The 23,124-nt window shown below is 38.9% G+C and overlaps 1 protein-coding gene across 5 annotated transcripts in view; it reads left to right on the forward strand.

Moving 5' to 3' along the window:
• The window catches only part of SLC24A2 (solute carrier family 24 member 2), a 118,155-nt gene extending 95,475 nt beyond the window's left edge, over positions 1–22,680 (forward strand). For all 5 annotated transcript variants that reach the window (XM_057432933.1, XM_057432930.1, XM_057432934.1 and 2 more), the window contains 5 exons: positions 31–119; positions 13,569–13,697; positions 20,092–20,181; positions 20,584–20,750; positions 22,380–22,680. In XM_057432933.1, coding sequence (XP_057288916.1) covers positions 31–119; positions 13,569–13,697; positions 20,092–20,181; positions 20,584–20,750; positions 22,380–22,629 — 725 coding nt within the window. In that variant the 3' untranslated portion in view covers positions 22,630–22,680. The remainder of the gene's footprint in view (positions 1–30; positions 120–13,568; positions 13,698–20,091; positions 20,182–20,583; positions 20,751–22,379) is intronic.
• Positions 22,681–23,124: the final 444 nt, after the last annotated feature.

The raw sequence follows: 23,124 nt of genomic DNA on the forward strand, positions 1-23,124 counted from the left end.
TCCCACTCTTATTTATGGATGATGACACAGAAAAAAGTGCAAAAGTGGAAGTTGCAGTGACGCCACCAAGTGATTCAGGACCAGTGCAGAATGGAATCGCACCTAATGTTGAAGAAGAGGTTAATGTCTTTTTTATTCTTTTTATTTTAATATTGGTAAATACATTGCATGCTTGATTGTGCTTTTCACTGACATATACATTTTAATAGCAAGAAGCTGTTAATATGAACTGTTTACAATGTATTTAATCTTCATTTACAACTGAGCCAAATGTACTGTTTGCCATATATAAAAGCTCTTCTCTTCTTCAGCATAAGGCAAAACGGTACTCTCAAATGTATTGTTTTAGGAAACTTATTTTTTCTTATCACATAAGATGTTCACAGCCCTAAATATACCTAATAGAAATTGTTTGATTATCATCACCATTGCACACAACCTGTTCTCTTGAAAGGGTCATGTTGTGCTTCATGAGGTTGTTAAAAGTAGTTGTAAATGACGAGCTGTACACACAAACTTCATCTCCAGCCTGTCTTCCTTCATCTTGAAACAAGTAAGAAAATAAGGTGAATGAGCTACAGTAAACTAGTGTTTGTATGACTGTTCTTGCATATGGTTACATCCTGCAAATGAAGTAATTATACACTTAAATGTATTTATTTTAGGATATACCTTTGGTAGATAGTAACTAACTCATAATGTACCTGTTTTGCACAATGTCTACTGAAACAGCTATACAGTTGAGCTAGCTTCTTTCTTAAACACATTGCAACTCCCATTTTTGTGGACTGCAAAATTTGGTCCTGCCAGGCCCTTTTGGGTTTTTAATTTTTTAAAGAAAATTATTAATACCAGATGCATCCCAGGTGGGCAAACAAGTGGAAAAATGCTGGTGAATTGATTTTGCTAAACATGAGCACTGCTCTTTCAGACTGAGACAGCAAAAGCTGAATAAAGAGAAAGTCTTCTAAAAATAATCCTTGACACAGAAGCTTCAGTAGTTTTGTTTGAACAGTTCTCTTGAGGCCATAGTGACACAAGAATGTACTACAAGAGAAGGCTGAGCAGTGGTCTATACTATAACGTGAGCTTTGCCTTATTAAAAGTGGGATGAGCTGTTGTATTAACATACAGCAAAATCTTGCAAAAAAAAGGCAATAGCCATGTTTTGTTTTGAATCATCCCAGGTTTATAGCAAGTTGATACTTGCTTATTTATAGCTTAAGAAAATTATTAGTCCAAGTCAGAGATCATCAGGAGATGTAAAAGATACGGGTAAATTTTATATCCTGAATGATCAGTAATGCTAATGCTTCCCTCCCAAGGGAAGGAGAGTGTAGGAAGAACATTGAATCACCTTTTCTGTTACTCTAAGTTGTTCAGAGTGACGTGCCACTTAATGATCCTTGTCAGCCCAAGAAAGCGTTACTTTTATGTAAATGAGATGAATAAAATCTATGTAATAAAGACTCTCAGCACTGCACTTCAACACTCAACACTTTTAGGTAAGGAAAGATCAATTTTCAGATCCATTTGGATCCTGTTCTGAGAGTGCAACCTTACCACTGCAGTGAAATAGGTCTTAGACTATTTTTTAACTTAAGGAGGAAAATAACAACAAAAAACAACAAAACAAAACAACCCCTCCGCCCCCTCCACCCCCCAAAAAAAATAAAATATCCAAAGCAGAGTGGCTTTTAGACTTCTGTTATCAAAGGTTAATAAGGGATGACATAGCCTGATGTAACCTAGCAGGGTGTATGTAAATCAGTCCATGGGATGGATGAAAATTTTGATAGACTCTAATAGAGTTTGGTAGCTTAAGAAAGCAACTGGTCCTGCTTTGTAAGATCTTTTTCACTGAGATTGTTCATTGAAAACAATGAAGGAAAAGCAATCACAGCAATGTCCATATGCTGTCATTTTGCATTGCAATGAAGCAGTTTCTAAGCTTGTTCAGAAATCTGCAAGGTTGAGGAGCCTTGTCATTCAAGACAATGTTTTCAATTTCAAGCAACTGCACAGTAAGGAGGAAAGATTATTGCAGGAGTACACTACTCAGCAATGTCTTTCATCTCCCTTTAGACATTTTAAGCTTTCAGTGAAGAAGGGTTTGGAACTTTAATGTTCATTTCAGCAAGTATTGAAAAACTACTGTGCTGTATCAGAGGTGGTATACATTATTTGTCTTTATCCGAATGACAACATGTAGCAAGTAGGGAGGTTTGTAACTGACAGAGGAGTGAGTCTTCACATTCAGCTCCATAAGTCTGAAAGAAAGCAATTTAGGTGTCTGCTCTCACAATAAAAAATATCAATTCCCTAATAACATTTTGAGATGTCCCATGCAGGGTTCCTCCCCAGTAGCCTTTCTAATTTTGACTTTTTCAGTGATAACCTGACAGCTGCTGCTATCTCAGACTGTTTCATTTATTGATATGCTGGAATCTCCGTTGAAATTTAAAAATATATATTGGAAGTTTTGAAAAGTTTCAATAAAAATAGTCTACTCATTCATGTAACAGATAAATAGATCTCTATGATACTTAGGACTCTACTTTGCTGAAAGTTTCTCTGCCTACTCTGTGCTGTACAGGGATCTCTTCCTCAATATATGACCTAGCTTTTTGTGCACAGCTTCTTGATACACTTTACCAGGCTGCAGCATCACTCTGAAGCTAACACTTGGCTATTCGGTTTACTTCTGCTTTGTGTACTGGCCTCCTGGACACAAATAGGATTAATCCTGACTTATAGAAGTGTAGGCAATGACAGAATCATACAGCATTCACATGTCCTTTTTCTTTGACTAAGATTAGATTTTGAGGAAAGTAAATTGGTCATTGCCCTCCCAAGTCTTCTGTATAGCTTTTCCAAACTTCATGTAGACACTACATACCCCTAGGAAATAGTCTGTCTTCAAAGACAATGGTATCACTTCTAAGAGCAGTTGTGTTCAGGGGAGTAATACTGAAGGTACAGTATAGTATGCCAGCCAGTCCTCATCAATAGCCTCTCCTTCTCTTTAAAAACCTAGCTCATTGAAGTTGAGCAACAAGAACAAAGATGTTACAATCAGTCTTGACCTACAAATGCTCTTGAATTTGTATCTTTTTTGCAAACAAGTGTTCTCAGTTTTACACTGAAACATAAACTGTTTCCATTTGATGAGTAGAATTGTCCTGGGTTCAGCAGTAGCAGTCATTTTTTCTCCTTCTTAGTAGCTGGTGCAGTGCTGTGTTTTTGACTCTCAGCCTGAGAACAGTGCTGGTAACACCAATGTTTTTAGTTGCTGCTCAGTAATGTTTACTCTGACCAAGGACTTTGTGAGTCTCGTGCTCTGCCAGGGAGGAGGGGAACCTGGAAGGAAGCAGAGACAGGACAGCTCATCCAGGCTAGCCAAAGAGGTATTCCATACCGCAGCACGTCATGCCCACTGGGGGCAGTTACCTGGAAGGGTTAGATCACTGCTCAGGTTGGGCTGGGTATCGGCAGGTGGTGAGCGGTTGTATTCTCTTCCCTTGTTATTTCCCTTATCATTATTATTATTGGTGGCAGCAGCAGTGGTTTTGTGTTGTACCTTAGTTACTGGACTGTTCTTACCTCAACCCAAGCAGGGGGGAGGAAGCGGGAGGGTGGAGGGAGTGAGCGAGCGGCTGTGTGGTTCTGGGTTGCCGACTGGGCTTAAACCATGACAGTTCTTTTTGGTGCCCAGCGTGAGTGACAAAATTCAATCTGGAAGCTTGAATTTTTGATTATTTTGCCTTACTCCAATGCAAAAGGAAGTGCTCTAGTGTCAGAATTTTGAAAGATAGTATAACATTGCTTCTCTCTGATTTTCCACTTGTATATGGCCAGAGATATGGTTTTGTGACCCATAAGCACTCTTTAGAAAACCTTGTAAAAAAACTTACCATTAGTGCCTTCATGTCCCAGTGATGATCATTTAGAACTGAATTAGAAACACTGTCCTTATTGAGGAACCAAGCTGCAAATATACCTTCTTTGGGAAAAAAAAAATTGTCTTGGGGACTGTGAGCTGGGAAATGGGTGTATTCACATAGCAGGTCAAGTATTCCTAAAACATGTTTGCAGTGAGGATACAGAAGGGGTGAATAGGGATCTAATTCCTTCTCCTCCGCTTCCAGATTCCACTATGGTCTTCCTGTTTTTCCTTCTTGAGAAACAAGCATAGTATATTTGTAGATTTTCTTACTTTTCAGTGATTCAGATTAGGATGCCTGGGTCTGAATCCCTAGACCCAAGTGTTTTAGTAATACGAAGTTCTGTATTGGAGTTAAAATTGCCTGAAAATAAGTACATTAAAACCTTTTGTTCCAATACTACAAAGAGAATGTGCAAAATAAACCCATCTTATTTATAAAACTCCTATTCTTTTGAGAGTATGGTGTGCACCCTTGTAAAAGGAAGGGCTTAGGCTAAGACTGCAGGAAAAAGAGGAGAAAGTAAGTTTTATGTTGTATATTATTTTTCATGTATTTGTAACGTAATTGTATTTTTTAAAAAGTGTGATACTTCAAGTGCTGTGATTTAGTTTTCCTTATACCTTTACTGGTTTCTTAGTTTTGTTTTTTTTTTTGTCAGCTTTATATTATTTTCAGATACTTATTCTGCCCTCCTTTCCTTCTTTTTTAATTACACAAGGCTGAAACACTATACAAGGCAGTGTTGAGGTTTCCTTTCATAAGGTTTCATGAACTGGGTAAATTTTACTTTAATTTTCTTTCTTTTTTTATTTTGATCTCTTCATTTGTCTCTTCCAACCCCACTGTCTTAGTTTTCCCTTTTTCCCAGGCCTTTAATTCCATTCTTTTCACTCCACGCTCCTCCAGGAAACCTCAGCTCACCTCTTGCTAGCCCAGGCCCTTGAGCAGCAAGATAAACTCTCTCCTTATGCTGCTTGTAGATTTCAAAAAGGCTTTCCAGAAACTGTCCCTAGCAACTCATTCATTTGTCCCAGAGAGTAAGACTCATATAATCTCACTTCCACTGTAAGCAGAAGCAGATCTACTACACTTTGATAAAAGCAGGATCCTCAGCTGAGGACAGACAGCTGTGGTCCTCTTCCCAGACCCTAGCCAGCACAGCAGGGAACAATACCTCTTTGCACCATACAGTCTAAAGGACATTCCTGGTTCATTTGTAGATAGAAATTGCCTTCCCTTCTGCTAGATATTGCATCTTCCTCAGGGATTTTGTTCTACTTAGAGCAGTCTGTCTCTTAACCTTTAGCAGGTTGCCACAAAGGAGAAAACTCTGTTATACAAAACTTCATAAAGTGGTACTGAGCATGTATGAGAAAATGAAAGAAGACTAAAAGAACACTGTCTCATTAAATGTTTTATAGGGTGCCCTTCACAGAAATTACCTCTCTGGGAAGTCCAATTGTCTCCCTTCCCCCCGCCATCTTCTTAACAATCATTTCATTAAGTGTGCTCAGTCACAGTCGCTTTAACCCTGTGGCTTTCCTAAAAATAGTTTCCATTCTGAAGATAACACCTTTTCCTCCCACACACACATGCACATATGCACATACACGCACAAACACACACACATGCACACACTTTTACCTGTTTCCATAGAAACCCCACTGGAAAGTGTTTACATGCCAACCATGTCAGAGAGCGCTTTTCCACGAAAATAGGTGGCATCTAAGGAAAATGACTCAAATGCTTTATTGTTTTCTTTCGATCTAATCTGTTAACCTGAGCAACAGTGTGGTAAAGCACATTTTGCCTTCTTTACCCAAGAAATGCAGCAGCAGCATGGTGTGCTGCCCCTAATGGGGACAGATCTCCCCAGCTCTGGAGCACTCTGCATCAAATTATCATGATGTGAATCTGAGTAGTGTTGCATTCTGTGACTCGGGCTATGATTCTGGACTATTCTGTAGGGAGAGGGTAGAGGAGATTAGAGCAGCCTTTGTTGTAAGGCCATGATATATTCCAGCATCCCTAGTATTTCTTTGACCAGTCTTAAAAATTACGTTTTCCAAAGCCCAAATGTTTTCTCGGTTGCCACACGCGCTCTAATGTAAATGACTGCATCCAGTTTGCCATTTTGTAACTTAATGAGAATGGCACTGCCATCAGAAGAGTTTGATCTTTATTTTCCCAAGGCTACTCAGTTGCCTATTCCACAAGCAAATGCCTACCTTGATCCTTCCCATAGGCTCCACTCAAAAGGTAGCTCCTAGTGAGTTTACAGTTGCAGAGAGGATTAATACAAATTGTTTGCCCTAAGAAGAGTAACCATATATAAGCAATGCATTCTGAAATCTCAGAGATTTAGTTTTACTCCCTACTTGAGTTTTACTTAAGAATTCATGAGGAGAAATGTTTTCTGTCTTACTTACCCCATAGAAATTGCATTCTACTGTACGAGCTTACTATCTCACCTCTTTTACGTTCGTTTGGGATTTTTTCAAGTGAGAGGTGGAGCATAAATGGGCAATTCAAGTTACAGACAAGAAACAGAAAACAGAGACCTGAAGCTGTTCATAGTAGGGCTCAATTGCCTGTTCTCTGCCTTTCTAGTGAAATAAATTAGTGTGAGATTTGCTATTCTAAAGAGGAAAATTATTTTCAATTCTGAATATTTCTACTTACCTCTGTGACAGGTAATATTTGGAGACATCATATTTATTTTTTAAATTCACTCACTGTGAGAAGTTGGGTTGTACAGAGCTTTCCACTTCCAAGAGAATAAAAAAATAACCCTCAGCTTTCTTTTGCAGTACTATTGGGTAAAGAAAAAAAAATGTCTATTTATAGGTGGTGCAATATCTATACTTTAGCATAAGCAAATTGAACTGCAGGTAGTTCCTGTCTGCAGCTTCCTTTCTTCTGGAGTCCTAATGATAATTCTGTATAGACCAATGATATCAGAAGTCAAAATGCACGTGAAATACACAAGCATGAGAATTTATAGCTCAGCTCTTCAGCTTAGTTGGGCAAACAGAATAATCCTCAGAATATTTAGAATTCCTATGCTATAGCTGTTGTAGCAATACAGATTAGTTGGTAAATAGTGGAAGATTAAGTATTTCAGATAAGTTTGAGGTGTTCCATTGTACTTTTTTTCCATTTTTTTCTACTGTAAGGAAAAAGTATAAAAATGCAGTTTGATGTTGTGCCAGAAAAGCAGCTGTTTTTCCTAAGATGAACATAAGCATCCATGGAGACAATGATTTAATAATGTTTACTGAAAGCAGTGACTAGATTGTGAGTTTAGCAGATGGAGTTTGCTATAAGCTGTTGTTTGTAAACAAAATATATAGTAAATGTCACAATATGTTTTGTTTATATAAAGTGAAACATACCATGATTTCCTCTGTTTGGAAAAATTTTCTTGGGAGATTGGGGAAAGTTGTCGGACCAGTCCTGAGCAAAACAGTGAGAGATTTCTTCTGTGTGATTACAGACAAGTATTAGATAGATGTTTTTGGATGAACAGCTTGTGAAATATGGAGCATCCAGAGATTTGGTGTCTTTTTTATTGTTCATAGTGAGTTATGTAAAAGAAGAATTGAAGTAGCAAAACCATGGTTATAATTTACATAGACTCATTTAAAAGAAAAGAGTATTTGATATATATGTGTAAAAAAAAACAGAGCAAAACATTTCTAATCTCATTTCTTGAAATTAGGGAATCGTAACTATATTTTTTGTAGTCTATAGATGTACCTCATTAACCCTCATATAATATGCAAAGGGATCATCTTTCTATTAGAGAATTAATTTGGTTATCATTGTTAATTATTATTTGGTAGGCTACCATGTCCACCCCATCTAGGCATGAGTGGTTTATGCCTGTGGTGGTCAGCAGTGCACATGTGTGTATAACAAAAAGACAGTCCTAAGCACAAGCAGGAAAAAATGAGGAAACAAGAAATAAGAGTGGAAAGGATTAGGACAGCTAGTAAGAATTTCATAGAAACACACTAATGACTATTACATATGAAGATCTAATGTAGCTTATGTCTAATGACTGGAGCACAGGTAGTGTTCTTTTCTGCCCTTCCAGTTGCAGGGAATGAAAGGGAAGAAACAAGAAGAGCCAGCAGATCAATACCTGGCTCTGAGTCTGGTGTCACCAGGAGAATTTTGGGGTTTTTGATAATGGGTTGGTTGCCAGACCTGCTGGCAACAGACAGTGTACATCTGTCTCAAAGAGGGAATAGAAGCTTTGCATAGGAGTTAGCGGGGCTTATTGAAAGAGCTTTATATTAGATTTAAAGGGGAGAAGGAATAAAACCAGGCTTGTTGAATATAAGCCTGGGGGTGGCATGCCAGTCCTTTGAGGGATGGGGTGCTAGCAAGGTCCTTAGTTCTGCTCCACCTTGTGCCAAGCACACTGGAGCACATTTGAAATGTGCCTGTACTAATGTGCACAGCACCCTGGCCACCTTACTGGAGGTAAGGATGTTGATCCACGTGGCAGGAAAGATGCAAGGGTTGTTGTTGATGTGTTAGAAATAACAGAAGCACCTGAGAACAGTCACACAGGAATTAAGGCTTCTTCCCCACAAAAGATGGCAGAATCAGCAGCCCAACTGAAGTGCATCTACACTAATGCACACAGCATGGGCAGCAGGCAGGAGGAGTTGGAAGCCATTGTGCAGCTGGAAAACTATGATGTAGTTGTAATTGTGAAAACATAGTGGGGTGCCTCACACAACTGGAGTGCTGCAGTGGATGGCTATAAACTCTTCAGAAGGGATAGGCAAGAGAGGAGAGATGGTGGAATAGCAGTGTATGTTAGAGGGTATTTTGGCTGTCTAGAGCTGAACAATGGATAAAAATCAGGGGAAAAGTCAGTAAGGCAGAAATCATTATAGAACCTAAATTTAACTGCTGCCACAAAACCACATTGTAGACCACCCAGCCAGGGTGAAGAGACAAATTAAATATTCTATAAGGAGCTGAAAGAAATCTCATGATTGCTAGCCCTTGTTCTCATGGGTGACTCCAACTTACCAGATGCCTGCTGAAAATACAATGCAGCAAAGAGGAAACAGTCTAGGAGGTTCCTGGAGTCTGTTGAAGAAAACTTTCTGACACAGCTGGTGAGTGAACCAACTAGGGAAGGAGGCCATCTTAGGATAGCACTCAGTCAATGACAGGTTTTGATTCTTGTACACCTAAAGAGCAGGGGAGACAGCAGAACTACTACCTTGGACTTCCCTGAGTGCCTGTGTCTGGCCATTGCCAGAAGCAAAACATTGGTGTAAATGTCCCTCCTATCTGACTTAATATGGCTCTTTCTTTTTTTTTAGTCCAGTCAGTCTTACCATATTATAAAAAAAATGTTGAAATCTTCCACTACTTTATCCTCTCCCACTTCCTCCAAATAATTTCTTATCTACCAGACAACAAACTTTAAATGCAGCCTTGGAAAAGGTCTTCAGATGGTCATGCTGCTTAAGAAAAAGTGATACTGGTGCCAGCCATTTTTGTAAGAAAGAGTACTGATAGTTTAATGACTATCTAGAACACTTAGAATTAATGCTGTTTATATTAATATAAGTAAACTGTTCCATTCTATATTCATTAGCATACTTTGGACAATCCTTTCAGACAAGTCTGAAATGGACTTGGAAATGTAGGGTAACCATGATTGTCTATATAGCTTCAGGTTTTACTATAATATGACCTGTGGTTTCGTGGCAGCAGTTATATTTGGGTCCACATTAAACTTTGTGTATATATCAGAGTTCATAATGTCAACTAATGCAGCTTTCCCTTACGTTCATTCCAGTTTCTTTAAAGCTAGTTAGTTACAAAGTGGTAACAGGGAATGAATTTTGGGATAGGACTCATTTGTGTGTAGATGGGTAGGTACTACCACATGAGCTGGCCTAGAGAAAATGAGATTATTGCGTAGTGGTATTTCATAAACAAGCAGAATATTCTGCCCTTCTGACAGAGCATGTGAAGGTCAAGTGTTAAACCAGAAGATATCTAAAATGGCACCACCATATGCATGTTTAGGCAACTGTATTCCAGTGTGTATGTCATGTCATCATTATGCTTGTCTTCTTAGCATTGCAGAAGAGAATCACGCATCATTTGAACATTGCAAATACTGAGTTTTCATCATAAAGATGAAAATAAATAAAAAATGTTATTTCAGTATGATGTAGTTTAAGCCCAGCTGGTAACTCAGAACCACGCAGTTGCTTTCTCACTCGCCTTCTTCTTCCCCACTGCTCCCAGCGGGATGGGGAGAATTAAAACAATGTAACTCCCACGGGTTGAGATAAGAACAGTCCAGTAACTAAGGTATAATACAAAACTACTACTGCTACCACCAATAATAATAATGATAAGGGAAATAACAAAGGGAGAGAATATAAAACTAAAAGGAGAAAAGGTAAAAAAAACGATAAATACAAATGATGCACAATACAATTGCTCACCACCCACTGGCTGATACCCAGCCTGAATCCAGCAGCAATCTGGCCTTCTGGGTACCTCCCACCAGTTTATATACTGGGCATGACGTGCTGTGGTATGGAATACCCCTTTGGCTAGTTTGGGTCAGGTGTCCTGTCTGTGCTTCCTCACGGCTTCCCATGCCTCTCCTCACTGGCAAAGCATGAGAGACTGGAAAGTCCTTAATCAGAGTAAGGGCTGCTTAGCAACAACTAAAAAAATCAGTGCGTTACCAGCATTCAGTTCTCAGACTGAAGTCAAAAACAGAGCACTGAACCAGCTACTAGGAAGGAGAAAAACAAGTGTTACTGCTGAACCCAGGACAAAGTATTAGTTTCTACAAGCTCTGAGAATGCATATTTAGTATTTACATTGCAGATAGGCTGGAGACAGGGACAGTGCATACAATCTCTACCATAAATCTGTGCTAAGTCGTTTTCTATCACTGCTGCTTAGTCCAGATCATGACACCCACATTTGTGTGGTTTTATTATTGCCAAAATTATTTTCCTTTCATATCTTCAACCTCAGTGGATAGTTCAGTATTGCTTTGAAATTCATGGAAGCTAGATTTACAAACATGTTTAACTTCCTGTTGAAGGTCAACATTTGAAAATCAGATGCTTATTCTAACTTACAAAATAGGAAATGGAGATCCAGACTGTAGCATCTGTAATGCATCCTGCAATTAGACTAGCAAAAAAAAAGGGGGTTTGCCCTACTGCACTGTGTACTCAATTTTGGACTTATATTTAGAGAATAGTTGTCTCAGGAAGACAAATGAGGCAGTACAACCTGAAGGTGAAAAGAACTCAAACAGATGGATCAAGGTTTCTTAGGAGACATCTGGCAATGTCCATACGTAATTCTTTGTGGTCCTTTGCTACTCATGTTGCCTGTGTGCTTGTGCTAGCCCAATGCTGTTTGACACAGACACAAGGCCAGAATGAGGCCACGTGTTGAAGCAACTGGTACAGTACTGCATAAGCAATCTTAGGTATTAATTTCCATACATTTTACACAATCAAACTAATGTAAAGCTTTTATTGTGATTAAATATAGTTTTTAATCACAGCTAGTCCCTTAAAGATGGCAATTCAGGAAGTACTTTTTCACTCAGTGATGTATGAAGCAGTCATTTGTGCAGCTTTATTCCAGCTGAGTCCGCTGTTTGAATTATACACAGGCCACTCAGAAGAAGTTTCCGAAGCAGCCCTTCAATTGGTCCTTTTGTGCTCAAATTTTACCTCAGTTGTCATATTTCAGAGCTGAGCGTCCACCTCAGATTGATTCTCCCACTCCAACAGCATCTACCAGAATGGAAAGGAATTTGGTTGGTTTTCTGGAAGTAGCCCCACAAAATCCCGCACCAGCCTGGTCCCCCAGAATCGATGCTTCACCAGACTGCAGCTGTGAAATACAGATCATCTGCCCTCTTTGGTAAAGTGCTGAAAGCTAAAGGCAAAAGCTAGCTTCTTAAGTTGCTCGGGAGCTTCTTAAGTACTGTGTGGAGTGTGACAAATTTTGCCTGTGTACATTTTAAGATCTTCTAATGATTATACCTATTATGATCTATGCACTTAACTGTTGTCTTGCAAGCATGCAACTTGGGAGTTTCAGAAGGTGTAGGGGTGAACAAAATACTGTCTTCTGTTGACATCAACACTGGACTGCTAAAGTAGCTGCAGCCTGTCAATGTGCTAAGAGGTAAACAGGGATTTTCTTCCAGTCCATCAAGTGATACAGTCATGATGTAAGGGCCTGAGCTAAGATTTTGGCTTGCTTCTGTGAGTACTGATTAGTTCAGGCAGTTGAGTAGTTGAACATTTCAGGAGCTCATAATAGTGGCATAATTAAGACTAGTTCTTCAATCAAAATCAGCAGTAAGTAGAAAATGTCTCAACAATACCAACATGCAGTGACATTTCATCAATAATGCTTTGCTTAGAAAAAATAACTGACATGGTGATTCAGATGACTGCTTCTCATAGCATTGTCATCAGGCTTATGTAAACAATCTTAAGATCAGACAATAACTGACAAGAAACTTATAAATCTTATAAAAAAATAATAAAAAGTTAAAAAAATAAAAAATAATATATTATAAATCTGTGGGAAGAATAACTTGCACACTGAAGGGAGGACTGAATTATCAATTATTACCTTTTTGTAAAAGTAGAAAATGAGAGTATTCCTAAATATATACGTCATGATCTTAAACAAAACCAGTTTTCACCAGGTACTCTTTTCTGGACTTTAGCTTTCACTGAGCTCTGTAGGAAGCTCTCTAGGAATCTTTCCACAGGCTCAATAGGGTTTGCATTACATGCATTTAATGAAAGAATCACTTAGACCATTTTTTCTGTAGCCTTATTCTGTAGTATAAGTTAGATCCATGTGGAATTCTCTTAGAAGTTCAAAAGTAATCTAATACGTACACCCAAAAGGTTGAACCATGCTTACTCTGTTTTCTTTTTGTGGCAGTCTCAGGGGGCTCCATTTTGTTACCAGAAGCAGCCTAAGGAAAGAGAAGTTTGTGGCAGCCAAAAGGTTTTCTATTGTCAGAGAAGGTGCCTGTACACCTATGCTGTAATAATGGTGGCAGGTGAATGGCATACACATAAAAGGAGGCTAGAGATTGATGAGAAAATCAGTTACACAAATAGGAGAGGAATGTCTTTCCTGCAGTTTTAGCACCAAGTTATTAAAAAGACTGCTGTATTATGGATGGTCTAAACATGACAGGCTCGGGCTGGAGATAAGGAAAAAGCCTTTTCTCCAAGAGAACAGCCTAGTAGTGGAGCTGGTGAAGTGGTGGAGCTGGGGCTCAGGGAGGCCCAGGGAGGTCTTTCTCTCTAGAGACCAGCATCACAGTCAGCATAGCTGCAAATGGCCATCCTCAGGCAGCCTGTGCAGCAGGGATACCTCATAGTCTGGCAAAAATATTTTTACTGTGTCCTAGTTAATGTTGTTAGGTAGGTGTGGTGGTAATGCAGTGTTTTCAGACCCCATGGATTCTCACCAACAGCACAGTCCTCGGACTCCTATTTAAACAAACCCTAACCTCATTCATCCACTTTAATATTCTACTCACTGTGGCTTTTCTTACAGAATGAAGAGGATGAGGACCAGCCTCTTAGCCTGGCCTGGCCTGACACCCCACGCAAGCAGCTCACCTACCTTCTTGTATTACCCATTGTTTTTCCACTGTGGGTTTCACTCCCAGATGTCAGAAATCCTGTAAGTAACTGTCATTGTATGTCAGTATGTTTTGCACAACAGAGTGGCTCTCTATCTAAATCCCAGAAATGGACTGTAGTGGATTTATGTTAAACTAGAGATAATGACTTTTTTTGATAGTTTCTTCTTTGAAGAAGAAGTCACAAGGTCAGTCTTCAAATCTTATGGGTGCTTATGGGCAGCGGGTTAGTAATAGCTCTATAAAGGTTGCCATTCATATTCACTAATATTTTATGATACAAAGTGAAAGCTCTTGAAGCTTCTTTAGGGCCTTCACATTGGCATTTCTAGATCCCTACTGAATATCACATAATTGATGATGAAGTCTGTCCATCTCCAGTGCACTAAAAAGTATAAGTGGAAAGATTTTAGTCTAAATTTTCTCTGTGTTTCGAAAGTAATGAATATTCTTTTAAATGAATGTTTTACTAGACCTTTCTCTTCTACTAATTATCTTCTAATCTTTATAATACAACAAGATGCGTAAGTCCTTCTGTGTGTAAAATACTTGCTAGCTTTGTCCCAAACTACAGCTTGAAGTAGTTTAAGACTGATTATTGATACAAATGACTTACTGTTATCAATTCTTACCACTTTAACATATACAAAGAGAACAGACTGGGGAGACTCATGGAAAGTAAAAGTTAAAAAGACAAGAACTGAAAAAATCCTATTATAATTTTCTAATCACTTTTCCTATTTGTATCAAAAAATGGATTTTACACTGCTGCAAGAAGGGATGTGCAGTTTATAAATCAACACCCTGAATTCTTTTCCCATACTCACACTCAAAAACTTTCCCGTAGCTCACACTGAAAATCTGCAATTCAGTGCAAGAATCAAGCTAAAATAAGACATCTGATCTGGTTTTAGATAAAGGTTTCTGACATTTTCCTTTCCAGTCTTTAAGCTTTCTTTTCTTCAAGTTTTCAGTCAACTCTAGTGAACACTTCTTTTCTGGTAGCACATAGAGCATACTTAATGAATTTCAGGATTGTTTATTTCTGTATCTATGCCCTCATTTTATTGTTCAAACCCATCCCTGTAATTTTTTTTTTCATAATCTGGCCCAAAATGAACAAGTACTGCTAAGAAATAATCATGTGCATTATTTTGTATTTTGAAAATCTGAAGTTGACATCAATAGACATGTAGCTTTGTCCAGTATTCTGTACTGTACAAATGAGAATAGTGGTTTTGTAAAGTGATATCTCACGAAGCTGCATGCAATTGTGTGATGCATTTGATTATTAACAATAGTACTGTTCACAGCAAGGCTTGCATGCTGACATCCTACAACTAAAATATCCTGCCATAGCACAAAAGATAAGCCCAGATATGTCAATGGCAACAGAGTTTTAAAATTTCATTCACTGAAAGGAGTAGCTGTTTATACAGAAGTAAAAGAAATGCAGTTTGTGGTTACATGTAGTAATAATAGAAGAGGTAACAGGCTGTATCAGTGTGACAAGCTACTTACTTTGAACATTGCTGTCATAGAATTAACCAGATGGTTGCATAGACCGTCTAACTTTTCAAGGATACTTCATTAGTGTGTTTATCTGTGAAGTATTCTCACTTATGCCTAGGTGCCATCCCTGGTAAAACCTAGTAACACAGCTCAGCATGTGCATCAGAAAACAACTTTTCATGAAATCTGTGAGGCCAAAGTTAAACCTAAAATAATACTTTAATAGATTTTGTAGGCCTATCATCAGGGCTTGTTTTGCAAATGTGGTAATTTTAGTCAGAAAGCCAAATTCTGCATCAGGATGTTCAGATTAGCATGTGGGTATACAAAATGAACACTTGTGTGCTATATACTGATTAGAGGGACCATATGGAGCCTTTGCCATCCTCTGTGGGAGTCCACTTTTCAAAAATGAGTTCTCCTTTCTTCCTAGAGTCTCTTTCCTAAAGTATGTTTTATCTGCACATAATGGAGATGGTTTGACTGCATTTACTTGTACTATCCCAAGCTATATTTACATCCACGAGACCCAGAAGCTTTAGAAAAATTGTTTAATATACAAGGTCTCCAGTTACAAAGTTATCAAAGTCCTTGCTGCCTTATGTTCTTGTGCACATATATGCAGGTTTTTGTACACTTAGAGTAGATTATGCATTAATTCAACTAACTCACAACTGATTCAATAGCTGGCATGTTTTAATGTGTGTTTAGTGCCTTAATCATACTTGCTCATATTAAGCCACTATATATTAAAATCGTTACTATAACATCAATAATGTTGCTGGCAGTATACCAGGAGTAGGTGTGCCTTGGGGAATTTTGTACCTGACTTTTTGTTCAGGTGTTTTGAGCAACAACAGGCATTTTTCCTGAACGAATAGCTTATTTCCCCAGTGCCTCTGTAAAAGCCACAAACATTAACTGTCCCACCTCCTGCAGTAAGAGCTATTGAAATATTGAAAGGAAAATTGACACAACCAAGGTGGCCCAGTGGATCAGTGGCAGATATTGAGTACCACCTCTGTTACTGTAGCCATGCTGCGCTGTCCATCTCTATGTTACAGGTCATAAAAATGGCCATAGGGGCTGCAGTCCTGCTGTCGCTGGACCCGTATGGTGCAGTTTGTTGTAACCCTGCAAAGTTCCATTACCAACAAGGAGGAACAACTTACATGAACTCTTGTTGCCATACAGAGATGCACTGTTACCAAGGGGAAAAGGACAAGATGTTCCTGCACAGATCCCATTACAGGAGCAGGTTCTGAGTAAACAGATTTAATCACTGTCAAGTATGAAAGGAAAATCAAAGCTTGAAATGCAGATAAATTTATGTGGGAGACAAACATTCATTCAGGTTAAAGGTAAAGTAGGTGATAATACTGGCTAACAAGAAGATAGATACTTTGCAAATTATTAAGCACTATTTTTTAGTATCAGGCTCTTAGAAGAAAAACCTTCATACTTGAAATATTCTTGCTACTTAAAGTCCTGTTTTCAGACAGGCATGACATCAATACAGAAATGTACCAAGAGAAGTGTCCTTGAGATTACTGACAGACAGAAACAGTACCAATCTGACCAAACTAATGTGAAACCACAAAATTATTTCTCTTCTGTTAAAAGAGAATAGCATATGAACTGAATCAGCCATGGCTTTTTCTCATTTGTCTGTTACCATGACCACAACAGAATCAACTGGTAATACACTGGGCTCTCTGTCTTTATAAAGCAACCATGACAACAAGAAAAGGTGAAGAGAGTGGTTGCTGTCTGCTGTCTCTGACTAATTCTTCCAGGAAAATGCTTGGAACTGACGTGTCTTTATATTTCAAGAACTAGGGAGTTGCAAAGAGGTAAATCTTGAAAAAAAATGCTGTCATTAGTTACAAAACGAGCATGATTATTATTATTATTATTATATTCTGGGAAAAAAAAAATCCAGCATCCAATAAAGAATCAGCACTCTCATTACTGCTTTTTAAAAGTTTCATCTATATGCAAATGTCCTGGGTTCCGCTGTAACAGTTGTTTTTCTCCTTCCTAGTAGCTGGTGCAGTGCTGTGTTTTGGCTTTAGTTTGAACAATGCTGATAACACACCGATGTTTTAGTTGTTGCTAAGTAACGCTTACTCCGATCAAGGACTTTTCAGTCTCTTACGCTCCGCCAGTGAGGAGGGGCACAAGAAGCCGGGAGGGAGCAGAGACAGGACACCTGACCCAAACTAGCCAAAGGGGTATTCCATACCACAGCACGTCATGCCCAGTATATAAACTGGGGGGGAGGTACCCAGAAGGCCAGATCGCTGCTGGATTCGGGCTGGGTATTGGTCGGCGGGTGGTGAGCAATTTTGTTGTGCATCACTTGTGCTTATTATTTTCTTTTCCTTTTCCCCCTTTCAGTTTTATGTTCTCTCCTCTTGCTATTTCCCTTATCATTATTATTATTGGTGTTAGCAGTAGTAGTTTTGCATTGTACCTTAATTACTAGACTGTTCTTATCTCAACCTGTGGGATTTACATTCTTTCAATTTTCCTCCCCATCCCGCTGGGAGAGGGGGGGAAGAGGAGGGGGAGTGAGCTGCTGTGTGGTTTTGAGTTACTGGCTGGGCTTAAATTGTGACAGCAGATTATATAGCACCACCTATGGAGCCCGGTCTTGATTTCATCACCTGTAGTATGTACAAGCTTTAAATTTTGCCCTTCTTGAGTTAAATGTTCCACCTTTTAAAACAGGTAATTAGACTTCTAAACCTTTTAAGTACTCTTAGTCTTGAACTGCTGCTCATCAGGTAAGTTTACAGGGAGAGGACTGGCTAAGACAAGCTAGGAATACACATGATGCAAAGTTACTGACTTGTCATTCTTAGCCGTCCAAATTCTGTGGGTGTCCCACTCAGGCAACGTCCTGTTATTTTGCAAGAACCATTTGGTATATATGTTCACACTTACAGACAGCTATTACTGCCCAGTACAGCTCTTGCTGTATTAGTTTTTCATAAGCCAATGTATACTAATATCATGAGTGTTGTATGATGATTATTCAAATTGCATTGCTAGGAGGTGCTCTGTGTAGATTTTGTGACCAGTTACAACAAACTTATAATTTCATCATCTCTTTCACCGCATGTGTTGCCAGAAAATCACAGCTTTTACAAAGAGGACAAAAAATGTTGAAAGTTGAGAGAGGTGGCTACTAAGAATGGTGAAAAAGAAGTGCTAGCTGTTCAGTTAAAAAAAAAAAATAACAAAACTAGCTAGGTTCATTTATTCCTTCCAGACTCAATTGTACTCACACTGGTGTCAGACCACCAAGAGCCAATTTGTGTTCCTTACAAATGGTATTCCATTTCAGACTAGGGTCTTCTCTTCCACAGTGCATATAAAGTTTTGATTTGAAAATGAAAAGTGCATCTGAGTAGGTTTAAATATCAGAAGCTCATCATTAGATTTTCTGATTCGATAAAGATTTAGAACTCTGATTGTTCTAAATAATTGGTTGCTCTGTAAAGAGTTAAGAAGGATTTAAGAAGCAGGTCAACCAAAGTAGCCTGGGACATCTCTAGAAACAGTGCTTGTGACAGTAATGGAATTTATAGATGTAGAAAAGGAAAAGGATGTTTCCAGGTGCCACTGGGGCTATTTGTGCCTATAAAGATAACTAATTTAAGACACCTACTGCAATTATTTTCTTACTCCAACAGAAGTTTAATTTTTTTATTTATATGTAAGGGATTTTCCGAGCATTGTTAAATCTATTTCATATTTAATGTCTGTTCATGTGCATATTGAGTTGTGGAATTGTATAGGTCATGTTAATCAGTGCTTATGAGCTCAGTTTTCAGGACGGCATTTAGCATTAGGCAAAGTGCCTGCAGGGAGAGAGTAAGTGCTCTATAGCACAGCTCGCAGCTGTACCTGCTGCTAGAGCAGATAATGGACCTTCTAAGTGTCCAGTCCTGTTAGTGAGTGTGCACAACTGCTATTGCTGACTTTTACCTTTTTCCCATTAGTAATGACCTCATTTCAGTCTGTTTACGTTAGCAGAGTCTACACAATTTCAATGAGCTGCAGACCAGCCTTGCTCTTTTCTGGGTCCGCTGAGTGTCATTCCTGCATTACTAGCTCTTTAACAACCAGCTCAACTCACTGAGCACCTCTTACTCCCCAGGGACCTATGCTGATCAGTTCCTAAACATTAGGTTGTTCTCTGTAAGTGGCTCTTTTGTCTGTTACACAAGAAAAGATGGCTGTACAGCCCTCTAAAAAAAAGAGGCGTTTATCATGACTTGAGCAAACTGAATTAGCAAACATCAAATAATATTTTCTCTCCAAAAGTCGTGTTTGGGGAAAGCCCTGCAGTCCTGTCTGCTGTCACAACACCTAGGAATGACCCCCAGGCTAATGCATCTGCTGGTGCTGCAGGGGTATGTCTTGCAATAGAGAGAGGTACAGGCAAGGTGTGCTGCCCAAAAACTCTGGAGGACCCTCTGTAGAAAAAAGTGGAAGTGAATAGTGAGGAATTACCAGGAAATGGTAGTTCAGGATCGAGCAGCAGCTGGAACAAGTATTCAAACAAGTATAATTTACTTCCAAAAGCAGTCCTACTGATTATTCATGAAAATTTGTAGTACTCTAGTAGCGGCATATCAGAACTTGTCTGAGGTAAGGATCTGTGTTCAGAAGGTCAGTGCCCATAAGGACTGTGGTTTCATTCAAGACTGGTAGCACCCATTCTTAGTGCATATGTCATTTTAAACACTAATTAGATTTAGACAATGATTGCCTAGTACAGTACTGCAGTTGGTTTTCCTTCCTTTAGTAGTTAACTTGATCTCTTTTTGTTACGTTCTGAGAAACAAATAAAAGTACAGCATGTCATCCGTCAACATAGGTATTCACTGTCTCTCTCTGTTTCTGTTTCAGAAATCAAGAAAATTTTTTCCTATCACATTTTTTGGCTCTATCAGCTGGATTGCATTTTTTTCTTACTTAATGGTCTGGTGGGCACATCAGGTAAGGAGGTAACAAAATACAAAATACAAGCCCTGCATTGTGTTTTGCACTGTGAGACATCATTTAGAATCAGAGTCCATCATCTATTGCATGCTGAGTAGTGCTTTATTTTTGGAACTACAACCATGGATGAAGTAAATTACTACTCAGAAAATGAAATGAGGTTCTGAGAATTGTGGTTGTCTTGACCGTAGGACTTGATCATTCTGGTAATGTCAGAGCCATCAGCAACTGCTTGTCTGTACCTACTGGTTCTATTTGACAGTCTTTCTCCTGAAACATGTAGAAATCTGTGAATATGAATAATTCTTCAATCTTGCCTGTATTATCCAGGTGATATTATTATTGTTGTTATTATTATTGTTGTTGTTATTATTTTCTGGGTTTGCTTAAACCCTTTAGGTTGGAGAGACCATCGGTATTAGTGAAGAAATCATGGGACTGACTATTCTAGCTGCTGGCACATCCATTCCTGACCTTATTACCAGTGTTATTGTTGCCCGTAAAGGTCTGGGGGACATGGCTGTATCCAGTTCTGTTGGAAGCAACATATTTGACATCACAGTGGGGTAAGTCCTACAGCAAGAAAATTGTCTTTTTTAACAACTCTTTCGTTCTTAGCATGTTGCTGTGGTTTTGCCAAGGTGTTGCCTACAATTGATGCTGAAAAGCGATGCCACTGAAGCTGAAAATGGAGAATGATGCAAATATGAAATGGATGTTACTGTGCTAAGTTCTCAAAAGTTTATAGACATTTGCATGACAATTGTTACAAATTTGTTGCCTAATTCACTCTTTGATACACCGCTTCACAGCAGCTCTAGCATAATAATGTGTGGCATATGGTTGGCATTCAGATTCTGTTTTGACTTTTTGAGACCGAGTTAGAGGAGGTCCAGAAATGTGATCAATGCCTCAGTGTTTCAAAACCATGCAGGAAATATACAGACAAACTGTCTTTATTCCCACGTTTCCATCTTCAACACAGGAATAGAGGCACTGAGAATCATGTCCGTACTCTCAGTTTCTCCATCTTTGATTTTTGTTTCCTCTCACACATGCAGAAGAACAGGTCTAGTCATAGTCACAGTTTTGAGCAGCCTAGTCAGGTCATTATTTCTTGCTGCTGAAAATATACCAGCAACTGAACAGATACAGAAAGGGATCCTGAAGTTAGAGTGGATTGTAAATGGCTTTTTTACTCTGTTAGCTAATGGCAGTACCTTTGGACACAGCATTAAAAATGGGTTACTTTTTTCTATTAATCCAGAAGCATCAGAAGTACAAAATCTATAGGGGGCATTGCAAAAGGGTGCTTAGGGTGCATTGCAAAACTTTTCTCTTTTGCCGTACCTTCTTAATTTTCTTAAAATTTGTAGTCTTCCTGCCAATGTAAATGTTCTTGTCCTGTACACATCTGCTAAACCTGGTATATTTACATCAGAAATGGCACAGTTGAGCTGTAGTCTGGTGTAGTTAGTATTGAAGCTGTAACAAATTATTCTCTCTTGAACTGCTTATTCAAAGGTTGAATGCTGTAAGCTTCTGACAGCCTTCTTCATGCTTCCTAAGCCTGCTAAGCTCTGATCAGTGGCTTAAATATTTATTTCAGCTTGACATCTTCCAGAGGGATGTTGCCTCATTCTGTGGCATCAGAGATGAGAAATGCAATGACAGCAAATACAGAAATAGAAATTAAGCTGGAGTTCATTTGAAGTTCGCATTTTACATAGAGTTTATACCATAAATGTGGATCAAAGCTTTTATAGGACAAATTGCCTTACAAAGTGATGGTTCTTTTTGGCAAGGATGTGTCTTTATGTGACCTACTGTCCTGTCACACAGACTCTTGGAAAGAGAGTGTAAGTAGTTCTTCCACACATGGTCTGAAATCTAAAAACAAATGAAAGGGGTCTTCCTGCTCACAGATGGGATTCCAGGTGATTTGACGGCCAAGGGAAATAGAATTCACCAATGTAACTGGTGGAAGAGTAGAGAGCCTAAATCCTGTGTATTCTCCTTGGGAACCATGAGCAAGCTAACAAAGATTTGTGTACGTATTAGAAGAGTTGAAACTCTTCCTGCCTCTCTTTCTGCAGGAAGCCTCTGGTGGTATTTTGGAGTGTCCCCAGAAGCTTTTTCGTGACTTTTCCTGCACCTCTGCAATGGTTCACATTTATTTTTTTATTTCTTAACAGCCTGCCTCTTCCATGGCTCCTGTACGCTGTCATTAACAGCTTTGCCCCGGTGACAGTCAGCAGCAACGGTCTGTTCTGTGCAATTGTCCTCCTTTTCATCATGCTGCTCTTTGTCATCCTCTCGATTGCTTTCTGCAAGTGGAGGATGAATAAGTTCCTGGGTTTCCTCATGTTTGGGCTTTATTTTGTGTTCCTGATTGTCAGTGTCCTCCTGGAGGACAAAGTGATCCAGTGTCCTGTCTCCATCTAGTGAAAAATGCTGTTTTGAGAAAAAAAAAAAAGAAAAAAAAAAGGAAAAAAACCCAAACCAACCAAACAAAAAATAAACAACTTAAGAAAACAGCCAAAGCCAAACAAAAATAAAAAAACCAAACCAAAACCACAAACAAAAACCAAACCACCCTCCCCTCATCCAAACCCACATATATTTATTTAAATATATATATACATCAATATGAAACAGCAAAAACCCACAATGGAAAGTTTCTGTGAGAATAGCCTATGGACTCCTAAATTTCCTCTCACCCATTTTCAAAAGAGAGAAAGAAAGAATAGGATACAAAGGATGGATCCCAGAGCTGAAGAATGACTGCTGTTGGACAATCCAATCACAAGCGAAGGACTGAGTCCAGCTGCGCTGAGGTTTTCTTTGCTGCAGAGCATCCTCACCACTCAGAACCAGAGATGCTGCTCATGCACAGAAACAGTGAAAGCTACAGCTTCTCCTATGAGTATGTACCTATCC

The sequence above is a fragment of the Pezoporus wallicus genome, unplaced genomic scaffold (genome assembly GCF_028554395.1).
Source record: "Pezoporus wallicus isolate ANWC-B61680 ecotype Strahan unplaced genomic scaffold, APGP_CSIRO_Pwel_v1 contig_2910, whole genome shotgun sequence".
In the NCBI taxonomy this organism is placed as follows: Eukaryota; Metazoa; Chordata; class Aves; order Psittaciformes; family Psittacidae; genus Pezoporus; species Pezoporus wallicus.